Source organism: Bubalus bubalis, chromosome 5, assembly GCF_019923935.1.
Source record: "Bubalus bubalis isolate 160015118507 breed Murrah chromosome 5, NDDB_SH_1, whole genome shotgun sequence".
NCBI lineage: Eukaryota > Metazoa > Chordata > Mammalia > Artiodactyla > Bovidae > Bubalus > Bubalus bubalis.
This window is the reverse complement of record NC_059161.1, coordinates 78,306,442-78,322,329: the sequence shown is the minus strand read 5'-3', so window position 1 is coordinate 78,322,329 and position 15,888 is coordinate 78,306,442. Positions and strand designations below refer to the sequence as shown.

General features: G+C 45.1%; 1 protein-coding gene across 5 annotated transcripts in view; it reads right to left on the bottom strand.

Annotated features, from left to right (window-relative positions):
• Window positions 1-205: 205 nt before the first annotated feature.
• DSTYK (dual serine/threonine and tyrosine protein kinase) overlaps window positions 206-15,888 on the bottom strand; it is a 51,804-nt gene continuing 36,121 nt past the window's right edge. For 4 of the 5 annotated variants that reach the window (XM_044943283.2, XM_006062267.4, XM_044943284.2 and 1 more), the window contains 10 exons: window positions 11,894-12,126; window positions 11,409-11,492; window positions 10,574-10,750; window positions 9,574-9,703; window positions 9,063-9,219; window positions 8,494-8,626; window positions 6,773-6,886; window positions 4,873-4,987; window positions 3,356-3,490; window positions 206-2,921 (listed from right to left, as the gene is read on the bottom strand). In XM_044943283.2, the coding sequence (XP_044799218.2) occupies window positions 2,734-2,921; window positions 3,356-3,490; window positions 4,873-4,987; window positions 6,773-6,886; window positions 8,494-8,626; window positions 9,063-9,219; window positions 9,574-9,703; window positions 10,574-10,750; window positions 11,409-11,492; window positions 11,894-12,126 (1,466 nt within the window). In that variant the 3' untranslated portion in view covers window positions 206-2,733. The remainder of the gene's footprint in view (window positions 2,922-3,355; window positions 3,491-4,872; window positions 4,988-6,772; window positions 6,887-8,493; window positions 8,627-9,062; window positions 9,220-9,573; window positions 9,704-10,573; window positions 10,751-11,408; window positions 11,493-11,893; window positions 12,127-15,888) is intronic. The other variant, XM_025277782.3, reaches the window with a different exon arrangement.

The following is a 15,888-nucleotide window of genomic DNA, read 5'->3' as shown; positions in this document are numbered from 1 at the left end:
CCTACCTCCCCTTCCCGGGCCCCACCCTCTAGTCATGTCAAGTGCCCAGGGACTGGGAGTGATCCATGGGGAAGAGTAACATGTTCGGTCAATCTTTACGGCAAACTGAAAGACCTCTAGGAGCCCAGTGGAAATGGAATGGAATAGGGAGCATCCGGTAGACATAGCAAGGGAAGGGAAAACAAAAGCCAAATAGATCTAAACCTAAAATGTTAATATGATCTTTATTATACAGCACATCTGGTGTGTGTGCATCCCAGAAGCACACTCTATAAAACCAAGTCCAGCCATTCAAAATTACACTAAATGAAGACTCAACCCATAGTTGTATGGCTTAAAAATATACACAATTAACACTGTCCTGCTGTAACAATATTATGGATAGAGAAAGGGAGCACAAGAGGGGAGAGAGTGTAAGAACTGCAGTTTGTGTCCGAGTAATTTTCTCTTGTTATTGCACTTTTATTCTACATACTTAGTATATTACACTTTTATTTAACACTGTAATAATAAACATTAGTCCTTTAAAACAAACACACAAAAACATTACGTAAAGACAAAAGACAACAAGCTATCCAGACCGGTTTCCAATGTCAGGTGTTCACACACAGTCTGTTTTCCATCAGCTCAGCTGGACTGGATGTTAACAAAGCAGATAAAGTTAAAAATAAAACCCTTTTAAGAACAGTAGTGCTATTTAAAATCCCCAAGGGAGTTTGCCATACAAGTTTCTCAAGGTTACTCCCACCTAACCCACTTAAACACCCACTAGTCCTAACCCACCCCACCCTCATATTTAGAAGGATAAACCCTCTTTTTTTCTTTTAAAGAAAAAGTGGGTTATTTGATCCAGCAAATCCAAAAATCAAGCTTTGAAAACTCAAAGAAAGCAACTACTCTTTTGGCAATGGACTCTTGGAGGGCCATTTATCCCACTCTGATGCAGTACGAACTTCCTGACTAGTCAGATGGAATACCACGCGTGCCTTCTCTCCAAAGCAAGGCCAGGGGGAGTCTACTCCCCAAAGTGCCATTACAATCACCAACCCCCTTGGCTTCTCAGTGCTAAATAATAAGCCAAAAAATAAAGTGTCGTTCAGTGCAGTTATCACTTCGCAGCCCTGCTACCCCAAACCACTTCTCTGATCAGGGAAAAACTTTCTCGACGCCTCTTTGGCAGCTCAAGCAAAAATGCAAAAAAAAAAAAAAAACCCACCAAAAATGCAACGGAGAGCTGACAGGTAGGAGCTGAGAGTTGTACAGTCCCGCGTTTCTATCTGTGGCAGTAATATAGCCTTCCCTTTCACTCTTTTTAGTGTTAAAAATTAGGAGAAGCTGCTGCCTAGGCTCTGTCCCTTTAAAACTGATGGGAGTCACAAATGACTTCTTTGGTCTGGGAAGAACCAGCACAGCCCTCCTTTCCAGAGAAGTGAAAGGCTTTTGCTCAATGAGCCTCTCTCTGCAGAGGATCCAGGGAACTAGGGCATGTCTAGGGAAATCCACCCCAACGTGCGTCCCTCAGTCTGCCCAGACCAACCTTGCTGCCAGCTCCCTCGGCCAAGGCAGCGACTCTGGAGCCCCAGACCACACTGTGTCTCCTGACTGCTCGGCAGGAAGGTTCCTCAGCCAGTTCTGAAGCAACGGAAGGGCCCAGACTTCAAGCACATTAAAAGTGGCCAGGTGATCAATTTCAGGCTGAGGTAAATTTCCCTAATTCAGGTGGTAAGGAGGAGGGAACACAGTAAGGGTAATTCTTCTCTCCACCCTTCCTCCTACCCCAGCCACAATCTCACCGCATCACGTGGGAGCACAGACAACCAAAGCTAGGAGGTAAAATCTTCAAGACTTTGGTCTTGTGGAGCCCTCTACAGTCCAAGAACTGCCAGACTTCTTTGAATATCTAGTGTCTTCCCAAGTAATATACAATACAGTACATTTCATGGCATTCCATCACTTAAATAATGGGTGCCAAGGAATAAAGAACCCAAAATTAGTGGACACTGTTATTAAACAAAAGCAAAGTATAAACACATGTTATACATATGTATTCCTGTACTCAGCCTGCTGAGTGTTTAAATAACACTTCCAAATATCTACATCTGGACTGTGGCTGGCCTGGAGACTTTCAGGAATATTTTGCACCTTTTCTTGATACTTTTTAAAAAATGAACTGTAACTGCTCATCTCCTTACTAAGCATTAGCCCCTCCCCTGCTTCTTCCTACTAAGGCAAGAGACATGGGGCATCTGCTAGCAAACTAATGTCTGAGAGCAAACTAGGCCACAGAGGGTAAACTGAAAAGCGGCTCTGGGTAGAGAAAAACCTAGCCTCCCATGTGTAAATAGGAGTGTGGACTACTAAGGCTTCTAAGAATGTTGGGAATGTGGGCTCCACAATGGAAGCACAGAGTCCCCATTACAGCTGGAGCTAAAAAAGTCTGGAAAAGGGAACTGTGTACGACTTTTCTTGAAATTTCATACAGAAGAGATTTATACTGATTTTTTCTTGGCTAAAGAAATAGCTTGGGTACAGGGGACTGCTGGATATGCCTAAGCAGCCATCCAACTCTTCACCATCTGGGAGTCATCTCAGCCTGGGAGGGTCTCAAGTTTCCCAGCAAGCATCAGTCCCCTTGGGAGCTCTCTGTAATGAATAAATGTCAAATTCTTCCCATAGCCAAAAGGTGAGGGGAAGGAAAAAAAAACAAAGAGTGAAAGAGAAAGGTCTCTGCTGTCAAGTAGAATCATCGAGTCCTCTGTTTGGCCTCTCAGAATGTGACTTGCATAGCCGGTCCATGATGCCCTGGAGCATGGGCTGGACAATGCCCAAGAGAGGTCTCTGAGAGGGGTCACCATCCCAACAGGCTTCCATCAGCTGCCAGCACTCCTCATCAAACACAGGAAGGCGTTCTGGACGGGCCCCTAGAGAACGGAGCATCAAAATAAGACCAGAGGCAGCGAGAAGGGACCGACACAACGAAGAGGCATGATCAGCCCCGAGGCCGACTGCCCAATGTGGGCTCAGGATGTTAAACGATGCAATAAGTTTTGGCTTCAGCTGCATTTATCTAGGTTAGAACTTAATAGTAACAGTGATGAAAAACTGGAATATACCGGTATAGGAAGTTCAAGAATTAGACATTTTAAAGAAAAAAGCCTTTCTGAGAATTCAGAACCATGGGGCCTGGAAGGAAAGGTTGGACTTAAATGTCTTTTCTGGATTCCATGATGGTTTAAACGCGTATGAAGTCCTGATGTGAAGTGGCCAGAGCAGGGAATGGGAGGTGCTGCGGGAGCAGGGGGTCTCAGCGTGCTCCCGCTAGGGGAGTCGGTGAAGCAGGGCTCGTGGCTCTTACCTCTCCGCACATTGTTCCAGAGATGGTCTTTGCTGGCACACCTCTCAAATGCCTCAGGGAGCTTGACAGAGCCTGAGCAGATATACCAGAAGAGAATGCCAAAAGCGTAGACATCCACGGAGTTATCATACTTCCCTGCAGCAAGAAAGTGTGACAAGTAGTGAGCAGGGACGGAATCAACAGCCTCACTCTCACCTGCATCAGTGGAGGCCTTTTCATACTTTTTTCTAAAGCCTTCACTATCCATTATCTCTTATAACAACCCTGTTAGAAAGGATACATTTATAATGCCCATTTTATAGTATAAACAATTATGGCACTGGGAGGGCCAAAGATTAAGAGAACCAAGACTAGAACTTGACAAAGGAGAAGGAAAACAGGCCTTTAATTTTAATGGGACTGTCAAGAAGATTAATCCTGAAAGGTCATATTAGGGAAATAAAATTGGAAAATACAGGTGGGTAAATAGGTTGGAACCAGAACATAAAGATATTTAAAGTCAGACCGTCTGGACTGGGTGGGTAGAAGGGGTCATTTATGCTTTAGAGCAGGAGGTAACATGAAGAAAATATTTTAGAAAGATTACTTTTACAACAGTAGGATGAACTGCAGTAGAAACGATCAAAGGACTTTAAATATGAAGTAGCCAAAATCAAATAATAGAAGTGGGAATAGAAATTTTTTTAAAGTCAGGGAAAAAAAAATGATGACTGTCTACTTGTGTTCGATGTGTGTAAAACTACAGTTAGCACACTACTACTAACTACTGTGAGCACACTGCAGTTAGCGTGTCCAGCCAACTCCCGATCCTAACGCTGCCGCTCAGCATGGCCGACTCTGCGACCCCATGGACTGTAACACGTCAGGCTCCATGCAATTCTCCAGGCAAGAATACTGGAGTGGGCTGCCATTTCCTTCTTCAGGGGATCTCCCTGACCCAGGGAGCAAACTCGACTTTTCTGCATTGGGAGGCAGATTCTTCACCACTGAGCCACCAGGGAAGCCCGAGCAGCTTCCTACTAGCCATCTATTTTACACGTGGCAGTGTACATAATGTCAGTGAAACTCTCTTAATTCGTTCCACCCTCTCCTTCCCCTGCTGTGTCCTCAAGTCCATTCTCTTCATCTGCATCTCTATTCCTGCCCTTCAAATAGGTTCATCAGTATCATTTTCCCAGATTCTGTAATATATGTGTTAATATATGATATTTTTCTATTTCTGACTTCACTCTATCAATACTTTCTGATTAAATAATTGGTTGACTATGGCAATTACGGCACTAACAGCCCAGAGAGACAGCCAGAAGACAGCTGGTGCCTCCCATTTATAACTGTCTTTCTTGCTCCCGTACCTCTTTCCTTTTCTCCCTACTTGTCTTGGGTTTCTCCTGTTCTGGTTCCTCCCCTGCCTGTACCAGAACTGGCAGTAGTACTTGTGGGTATTACTTAGTCCAAAGGGTAGCACTTGGTTAAAATACAGAGCTCTGCCCAAACCCACTCCCCGCCCTCCGGCTTACCTGTGAAAAGCTCAGGGGCCATATGGATTGGCGTCCCCACAATGCTGCCTGACATCATGGCCTCTGGCTTGCAGAATCCTAAGTCCGTGATCTTGGCACGGTTCTGCTTGTCCAACTGCCGACGAAGCAGGATGACAGTCACCCTATGCCTGGTCCTGCACACAGTGCTCAACTGCATACCCAAGCTCAGAAGTAGGCATCTACCTCAGAGCAGCACTTCATCAGCTCTGCCTCCAGCCTCCCTGCCTCCAGATCCACTCCCATTCCTTCTTCTCCCTAAACCGTAAGCAACCTGGAGCAAGGACTGTCTTTTTCATCTTTGCGTCCCCAGCACATACATAGTGCCTGGCACGCATCAGGAGCTTAGCAAATCTTGGAAGAATGAGTAAGTGAAGGACATAAGGAACGTATTTCAGTTCCTGATTATTCTCCTCTGACCTCCAGAACCCAGGGCAGAAAGTTGGTAAGTAAGAAGGTTGAGCTCCTTTGGCCAGCTGAGGGCTTTTCTGACACCCTCAAGTTTCCTTTCCTAAGGATATCTATGTCTCAGAGGAATATAGAAGCAACTGTATGTATATATAATGGAATATAACTTAGCCATAAAAAAGAACAAAATGATGCCATTTGCAGTGACATGGATGGACCTAAAGATTATCAAAAGAAGAGAAGTCAGTCAGACAGAGAAAGACAAATATATGATACCACTTCTATGTGGGATCTAAAAATGATACAAATGAACTTATTTACAAAACAGAAGCAGACTCATAGACATGGAAAACAAACTTATGGCTACCAAAGGGGAAAGGGGTGGCAGAGGGATAAACTATGAGTTTTGGATTAGCAGACACAAACTATACATATAAAACAGATAATCAACAATGTTTATAGCACAGGGAACTATATTCAGTATCTTGTAATGGCATAAAATTGGTAAAAATATGATAAAAGAATACAGATATGTAGAACGGAATCACTTTGCTAATACCAGAAACTAACACAATGTTATAAATCTTTATGTAACTATAACCGTGCTGTGCTCAGTCCTGTCCAACTCTTTCTGACCCCATGGGCTGCAGCCCGCCAGGCTCCTCTGTCCATGGAATTTCCCAGGCAAGAATATTGGAGTGGGTTGCCATTTCCTTCTCCAGGGGATCTTCCCAACCCAGGGATCAAATCCACTCCTCTTGTGTCTCCTGCATTGGCAGGTGGATTCTTTACCACTGAGCCTCAAGGAAGCCCCGATAATGGCATTTTAATTATGTGGAAGAATGTCTTTTCCTTAGAGATACAAGCTGAAGTATTTGGGAGCAAAGTTTGTTTTAAATTAATTTAGCTGCTCCTGGCCTTGGCTGTGGCACTTGGGAGCTTCCATCTTTGTTGTGGCATGCAGGGTCTTTAGTTGCAACGTGAGAACTCTTAGTTGCAATTATGTGAATCTAGTTCCCTGACCAGGGATTGAACCTGGGCCTCCTGCATCGGGAGCACAGAGTCTTAGCCACGAATCACCAGGGAATTCCCTAGAAGCAGACCTTTATCTGCAACTTACTCTCATATAGTTTAGTAAAAAAATGTGTGTGCATATGCAGGTGAAGAGAGAGACAAAGACAGCCTACACTAGGAGAGAGAATATGAATCTGAATGAGACCCTATGGACTGTAGCTAGCCAGGCTCCTCTGTCCGTGGAATTCTCCAGGCAAGAATACTGGAGTGGATAGCCATTCTCTCCTCTAGAGAGTCTTCCCGACCTAGGGCTCGTCTCCTAGACGCGAGTCTCCTCCATTGCAGGCAGATTCTTTACTATCTGAGCCGCTAGGGAAGCCCTGATGTATGTGTACCTCCTTCCAAAGGTCACTTACACGCAGAGACAGGGAGTTACCCTGGGGAAACAGCTCTTACGTACCAGCACATTTTTCAGTTTGACATCACGGTGGACAAGTCCCTGGCTGTGCAGGAAGCGGATTCCCTCCACAACATCTAGGGCTATCTGCAAACGGGTCTCCAGGGCCAGCCCAGCCTTGGGGAGACAAAAGGGTTTACGTGTCACCAAGAGGACGACTCCTCAACCCAACTAGCTTATACCAGCTGAGAGTTCCTCTGTGAGGTACTGAGAGACTGTGCACACCAGGGCACACGAGCAGAGAAGTGGATGAGAACAAGGGAAGAGGAAGGCAGGCAGGAGAGGGAGACAAGGGAGAAGCAAGGAGAGGCAAGCTGCAAGGGCCAGAGCAAGCCTCCTGGAGGCAGCACTCAGGCAGCCGGACGAGCCCCAAAGGCGACCAGGAAAGCCACAACCAAACACCCGAAGGCATGAGCTCATCTCTAACCTGAATAAACTCTAGAACTGCCTTAGAGACTCAGGGTGAGTATTTCTAGGACTCTCAGGCAGATTTACTTCTGTTGCTTTGTAGGCCTGGTTAGTCCAGGTTTGGTTTTATGGATTCAAATGCCAAAGTCATTCATGTTACTTTTGGCAAAGTTCCAATTTAGGGTCTCCTGAATTCTGGAGAATGTTATATCACTTATCCAGAAGCCCATATATGGTTCTCTAACCCACTTATGGAAAAGCACCTCAAGGTGCTGAGCCTAACTCCCCTGAAATGAAGAAGGGAAGCCACCTGGAGAGTCCTTTTCTTCATTTTATTGATTTCTCATGGCTCCTGTAAGCATTTCTGAAGATTCTTCTGTCTTACTTCTGAAAGCTTCCATATAAACTGGGAAAAGAGGCACCTGTCAGAAGAAACCTACCAGACACTCTGGGGTTAGCTTTTCTAGCTCGTGTAAAGGACAAACAAAAGAAACCTCCCTATTTCCCTGCTGGGGGCTGTTTTAGATGAGGGGAACTCAGCATTCAACTGAGAACATTTTACCTTCGTTCAAAATCTTTTGCTTCTCACTGTCTACAAGAGGATTTGAATTTTATGGAATTCTTAACAGTTTTGGTCTTCTATAATTTGTTCCCAGCACTTCCTTGCATATCGTTTCCCCTCTATTCCCCAAATGAACCACGTGCTCCAACACAGTCATAGTGTCCTTCACACGTCCTGGGCACTAGCCTATTTCTTCCCCTGGTATAACTTCGTCTTTCCAACATCTGCCCAAATTTTACCCACCAGGGTATTATCAAACTCAAATGCCACCTGTTCATGAAATGATCACTGACCAGTTTTTTTTAAAGTCCTGGCCAAAATATATATTATATATATATATATTTTCCAATTATATGTTTTTTGATATCCTCTTATGTTGCTTAATACAAGGCCTTGTACAAAGTAACCACTAATAAATATTTGTTGACCAAAAAAACTGGTTTAATTCACAGAGAACAAAAAAAAGAAAGAATAGTAGTTATAGGAAGCTTTTCTGCTCCTCTGTGTAGTCTAGATTTTTACTATTACCACAATAGGTAAAAGTAGTGAATTGCAATATTCTAGATATAAAATGGGGCCAAAAAACAACTTCTGAGACATTTTTTAGGGTTTTGGAACTGAAGGTAATCAAGTTTGATTACTCCAAAAATGTCTTATGAGAGCTAGAGGCTCTGAATCAGGAAGAAGGGAGGAAAGGCCAGAAAGGAGCCCGTGAACTTGGCTGCCAACCGGCCACCCGCTGTTGGGCCCCCACCTTCAGTCCCGTGTAGAGGTCCCGGTGCAGCCGCTCCATGATGAGCAGCACGGCGATGCTGGAGCCACCGCCGTAACTATAGTCGATGACGGAGCCGTGCAGATCCACCAAGCGCTCATGCTTCGGCAGAGACCTGGTGAGGAGCAGAGAGGCCTGGGCTAGAGCACCAGGTGCTACCCTCGAGTAGCACGCCACCACGGGGGCCTGTGCTTAGTCCAGGCCCAGAGTAATGGTCCTCAGGACAGAGGGAGGGCAAAGAGAATGGCCTCTCTAACAAGGACAGAGAATTACGGAATCTGAAAGGGGACAGGCCTTGAGGACTAAGGAAGAAAGGCAAATATGAGGATGTGTCTAAGAATTAGGATGGGGGAAAGGGCAGGGAAAGGAGTAAAGGCCTTGAAGAGAGCACATTTCTGGACCTGACACAGAAATACTCGTCTACAACATTGTGCGACATGGAATAGAGAGACAGGGCACACTGTATCTCTTGGTACAAAATTTATACGAGGTTTCTAGGTTCTTCTCTAGAAGAATTGCTCCCCACAAAGCTGACAGAGACCAGAACCTACCTCATATAGTGGAACTCCAAAGCGAGGTCATTCCAGTGCTTCTCATCTGGAGGGACAACCGACTTGAGGGCACAAGGGAAGTGCCCCCCCCAGCTGTCACACAGGTACACCACGCCGTACTGGCCCCGGCCCAGCTCCTGCCCCAGTTTAGGTTTACCTGTAAGGGACAGAGATAAGGCAGGAAGGGTGTGAACGTGCTGGGCAACTGACTCCTAAGACTCTCAGACGCGGACCTGCCTAGAAGCAGGAAGTCATAACTCCGCCAGGGGAAGAAATGTGGGTGTTTTGTAAACCAGTAGTAACCTAACTGCTTTAATTTAAATAAACTTCGGGTGTGTTACTGGAACTATATAAACAGCAGGACCAAGCAGACTTCATCAGAAACTCAAAAATAGTAGATGTTTAGACAGCTTTGCAAGCTTTAGACAGTGGGATTCTCCGAGGTTGGGTGTGAGGATGTTAGGTATCCAGAAGCCCCCTCCAATTTCCTAGGGAAAAAGTGAGGACTCACGGTGCAGTAAGACATCCTGTAGAGAACGGCTTTCCAGCGAAAGGCGGGCCAGGCGGGGAGCATGATCTTTCCGAACCTTCAGCCATAGATCTTCAGTTTTCTCCAACCGGCCTGAGTGGCCAGCTTCCAGCTGGGACAGAAAAAGAAGAAAGAAATATGGCTTATCAGGTCCCCAGCCTTGGCTTCCTCACCTATTATAGGGATAACAATATCCACCTCATGAGGGTAACTGTGAGAATTAAGGAAGATGCATGTAACGCAACTCAGGGGTTGGCAGGTACTGAGCACTCATTAAGTAGTAATTTTTTCCTCCTGGATGTATAATCACAACTACCCACCCTCCCCTCCACAAACATGTACACATATGCAACTGCACACACCCACACCGCCCCCCCCACCCCCCCCCCACCCCACAAAAGGCACAAGCAAATGTCACATAATTGCAAACTCCTATGAAAGTTGGGGGCTTCCCTGGTGGCTCAGACAGTAAAGAATCTGCCTGTGGTGCAGGAGACGTGGCTTTGATCCCTGGGTTGGGAAGATCCTCTGAAGGAGGGCATGGTAACCCACTCCAGTATTCTTGCCTGGAGAATCCCCAAGGAGCCTGGCAGGCTGCAGTCCATGGGGTTGCAAAGAGTCGGACATGACTGAGTGACTAAGCACACACATGGAAGCTGAAATGCCATCCCTTTTTGCCACTCATTCCTAAAATACTATATAAACTCATATAAAATTCCTACCCCTTGATTTTCATTCCTCAGTGAAGTGAGGAGAAATTAACTGAGTTTTCTCCATTCCTTTCTAGAGTTAGAAAAACATCCACACGAAACATTTATTGATGAAACACCCTGTAACTCAGTATTATCCTCTAACACAACAGAAAGAAAATATACTGACGATTTTTTAAACAATTATATGGAGGGCAGTAGATAAAGCACTCCACAGCGAATGAGGCTCCTCTCTGCTTGATCCGGTTGCATTCCCTTTCCTACAGACTCACCTGCCGCAAGGAAGCTGCAAAGGCCTCGTGAGAACTGTTGAGCCGAGTCCTGAACTGGCTGCAAATGCTTTTGGCCAGCTTGGAGGCACTGAGGCTCTCGATGGCTTCCTGGGCCACCTTCCTCTTCCACTCCAGTGTGATGGCAGGTGGGCTCACCCAAGTGATTCGCTGGATGATCTGTCAGAACAGGGGTAGTGAGAGCACTGAGGGGTGGAGACCGGAACCACTAGAACCCCTTCCTCGCTGGATTACCCATTCAGCAGGCCAGGAACTTAAGACAAGAGCTATATGAGGTCCAACACTCCTCTCCAATTTCACCTACCCCAAAATCGGGGCTCAGTCCAACGGAAAGCATCAAAGAACACTAGGCTTGGAATGCATGTTCACGAATCCTCAATACATTACAGTCAGTACTGGGGGTGCCTGGTAAATCCCTTTCTAAAGTCAGCAAATAATTCAATATAAGAACCAGACTGAATACCAGAAAATAAATCCTACTCATGGTCTTTGGTAACAAAGCCTGGTTCTGAGAAAACACTTAGGTTGGGGAAAAGAACATGAAACAGCTAGAGAAGTAGAGGTTTATGGCTCCATAAAATATCACTTAGATACATACATCACTTCTAAGAGTTAAAGGGGACACTGTTAATAATTATTTCAGAACAGGCATAAATCAGAACTTCCCCAGGCAGGAAAATCAGGACAAATGGCCACCCATACTGACAGATATCAGTTTGTCTAGGACAGACATCCTAGACATTAGTTCCTGTTGGAGTGACCAAGATTCATCTGAGCCAATTGGGGGCTGAAAAATCTTTCCCTAAAAAACCTCTACCTGTTTGATTTGCTCCCACAGCATCCTTGTAACTGAGGACCCTGAGTGAAATGTGACTTCAACATGATAGGCAGCATTTAAGATCTGAAAAAAGAAGACACAATAAGAAAGTCAATATGCCCTGAGTAAAGTGGATAATTTAAAAATGCAACAAATGATATTTATTTCAAGAACATGGTCCAGTTTCAAGGTTGCCAAATCCACCCCTCAATGTATGTGCAGAGTCAAGGCAGCACGATCATCTGTTTTGTGACCAGTGGGACCCCTCTACTTCATCTTCATCATCTTGCTCATTGGCTGAACTGCAACCTGGACAGTTCACAAGCACCTCCCACAGACAGTGGTCATGAGACAGGAAAACAAAATTCAAACTGGACTGGCAAAAAGACTGAAAGGGAAATTCTTGGCTAACTTGACACTGGGCTCATGGGTGGATTCCGTTTCATGTGTTATCTGTGGCCAGCTCTTAACTACCCTCTGAGTACCTGTTTGAGATAATTACTGGTGATGTGAACTGAGACATCCTGAGACTTCTCCAGGCTCTGCAGACACCGTTCCAGGGTTCCAACGAAGCTCTCACGTAGGTAATCCACGGAGCTTATCAGCTTGTTAGCCACTGCTTGATTAAGCCGGGAAATGATGAGCTCCTGGATCTGTCGGATGCAGCATTTGATCTCTCTGGTGCCCACTGGTTCTCCATTCTCAGGGACAATGACATCTATGGAGGCACAGCAAAAAGCTAGTTGGTTGTGAGGGGAATGGACAGGTACACTGAATAAAGTCGGACCCAAGGAGCTAGCATGCTGATGGCTACAGAACACACATGGCTGACTACCTTGGGTTCTCGGCATGCGGGGCCACGCAGTCCTCAATCATTTCAGGCATCTAAGAGTCCTAAAGGAGCACCTGTTGTACAGAATGAACCTACTGATTCTGTCAGCTCTTACATCACATTTACAGAAGGGAAGGAACAACATTCACTGAGTGCAGGTTATCTGAAATGCACAGGAAGTATTTTACATATCTAATCTAATTTAACCCTAACAACAACGTCAGAAGGGTATCACTGGTTATATTTGATACATCAGGAAAAAGCTTCAAAAAAAGAATAAACTGGGCACCGGGTGGGGTGGGGGGTGGTAGAGTTAGGGAATAATATACCTAGCATTTGAACGCAAAGCTCATGAATTACAAAGCCTCTAATCTTTGTAATATTTCACACTTCCAAGCATATAAATGAGAAAAATCGAAGAGTCAAGAATTCAATTCTAATCAATTACTAGAGAAATAAAAAGTAAAACTGGAATGCTGTCATTGCCTCAAGGATACAAATGTGCATCCTTGCATTGGAAGTGCAGAGTCTGAACATCTGGACCGCCAGGAAAGTCCTCATGCTGAGGTTTTGAAGCTGGTTCCCAGGAAGATGGTAACATCAATAACCAGGAATAGATAAAGACGCAGTAAGTGTGGAAATTGTGAGTATGAGCTCAGGAATCAGACTGTCTAGATTCAAGTTCTGCCTCTACTACTTAGTATCTGTGTGACCTTCAGCAAATTACTGAAGCTATCTGAGCCTTGCTGCTGCTGCTAAGTCGCTTCAGTCGTGTCCAACTCTGTGCGACCCCAGAGACGGCAGCCCACCAGGCTCCCCCGTCCCTGGGATTCTCCAGGCAAGAACACTGGAGTGGGTTGCCATTTCCTCCTCCAATGCATGAAAGTGAAAAGTGAAAGGGAAGTCGCTCAGTCGTGTCCAACTCCTAGCGACCCCATGGACTGCAGCCCACCAGGCTACTCCATCCATGGGATTTTCCAGGCAAGAGTACTGGAGTGGGTTGCCATTGCCTTCTCTGATCTGAGCCTTAGAAAATGGTAATAAGCAGAACCCACCTATGGAGGCTGTTCTACTACATTAAGAACTATGGACGGAAGTTCATGACATTGTACAGGAGGCAGTGATCAAGACCATCCCTAAGAAAAAGAAATGCAAAAGGCAAAACGGTTGTCTGAGAAGGCCTTACAAATAGCTGAGAAAAGAAAAGAAGCAAAAGGCAAAGGAGAAAAGGAAATATATACCTACCCATCTGAATGCAGTTCCAAAAACAGCAAGGAGAGATAAGAAAGCCTTTCTCAGTGATCAATGAAAAGAAATGAGGAAAACAACAGAATAGGAAAGACTAGAGATCTCTTCAAGAAAATCAGAGCTACCAAGGGAACCTTTCATACAAAGATGGGCACAATAAAGGACAGAAATGGTATGGACCTAACAGAAGCAGAAGATATTAAGAAGAGGTGGCAAGAATACACAGAAGAACTATTCAAAAAAGATCTTCATGACTCAGATAACCATAATGGTGTGATCACTCACCTAGAGCCAGACATCCTGGAGTGCAAAGTCAAGGCCTTAGGAAGCATCACTATGAACAAAGCTGGTGGAGGTGATGGAATTCCAGTTGAGCTACTTCAAGTCCCAAAAGATGGTGCTGTTAAAGTGAACAAAGCTGGTGGAGGTGATGGAATTCCAGTTGAGCTACTTCAAGTCCCAAAAGATGGTGCTGTTAAAGTGCTGCACTCAATATGCCAGCAAATTTGGAAAAATCAGCAGTGGCCACAGGACTGGAAAAGGTCAGTTTTCATTCCAGTCCCAAAGAAAGGCAATGCCAAAGAATGTTCAAACTACCACACAATTACACTCATCTCACACGCTAGCAAAGCAATGCTCAAAATTCTCCAAGCCAGGCTTCAAAAGGCAGAGGAACCAGAGATCTAATTGCCAACATCCTTTGGATCACAGAAAAAGCAAGAGAGTTCCAGAAAAACATCTACTTCTGCTTTATTGATTATGCCAAAGCCTTTGACTGTGTGGATCACAACAAACTGGAAAATTCTTCAAGAGATGGGAATACCAGACCACCTGACCTGCCTCCCGAGAAATCTGTATACAGGTCAAGAAGCAACAGTTAGAACTGGACATGGAACAACAGACTGGTTTCAAATTGGGAAAGGAGTACATCAAGGCTGTATACTTTTGCCCTATTTATTTAACTTATATGCAGGGTACATCATGAGAAATACCTGGCTGGATGAAGCACAAGCTGGAATCAAGACTGCCGGGAGAATATCAATAACCTCAGATATGCAGATGACATCACCCTTATGACAGAAAGTAAAGAGGAACTAAAGAGCCTCTTGATAAAAGTGAAAGAGGAGAGTGAAAAAGCTGGCTTAAAACTCAACATCCAAAAAACTAAGATCATGGCATCCGGTCCCATCACTTCATGGCAAATAGATGGGCAAACAGTGACAGACTTTATTTTCTTGGGCTCCAAAATCACTGCAGATGGTGACTGGAGCCATGAAATTAAAAGACGCTTGCTCCTTGGAAAAAAAGCTATGACCTATCTAGACAGCATATTAAAAAGCAGAGACATTACTGTGTCGGCAAAGGTCCGTCTAGTCAAAGCTATGGTTTTTTTTCAGTAGTCATGTATGGATGTGAGTTGGACTACAAAGAAAGCTTAGCATCAAAGAATTGATGCTTTTGAACTGTGGTGTTGGAGAAGATTCTTGAGAGTCCCTTGGACTGCAAGGAGATCCAACCAGTCAATCCTAAAGGAAATCAGTCCTGAATATTCATTGGAAGGACTAATGCTGAAGCTGAAGCTCCAATACTTTGACCACTTGATGTGAAGAGCTGACTCACTAGAAATGACCCTGATGCTGGGAAAGACTGAAGGCAGGAGGAGAAGGTGATGGCAGAGGATGAGATGGGTGGATGGCATCACTGACTCAATGGACATGAGTTTGAGAAAGTTCCGGGAGTTGGTGCTGGACAGGGAGGCCTGGTGTGCTGTAGTCCATGGGGTTGCAAAGAGTTGGACGTGACTGAGCGACTGAACTGAACTGAGAACTAATGTTCACGCAGGAGTCACTATACAAAGTCAGTAGCACCCAGACCTCAGATACCAAAAGACCTGACTAAGCATTTGGCCCAGTTTTGTTAACAGTCACTCATGAAGTATAGGAATGCCAGAAAAGCTAAAACTGCTACTTTGGGAAATCCTTCTGAGTTAGGTCTCAGGAGCACCCTGAAAAGAAAATGAGACCATGACACACAAAAAAGAACCAACAAAGCAGCATGGGCCATGACAAAGGAGTCAGGATTAAAGCATGACTCTGACATTCTTCAAGCAGCTCTTCTGCAGTCTTAAAAAGGCAAGGGGATACAAATAGGAACTGGAGACTAAACAGCAGTATTGGGATGAATTGATCAAATAGGAAGGAATGATGGCAGACTTTTCCAAGAAGGCCTCTCAGAAGAAGAGAGGCCAACTTCGCTCAATGATTTCAGGTAGGCTGCTGCTAATGAGCCCCATCGGGGTAGGTTCCTTTGGGCTTCAGAATTGATGAACTCTACACCAGCTGGAAAGGGCTCGAGGATGCCCCAGTTCCTGCACCCTACCAAGCTCTCTCTAAGACCCAC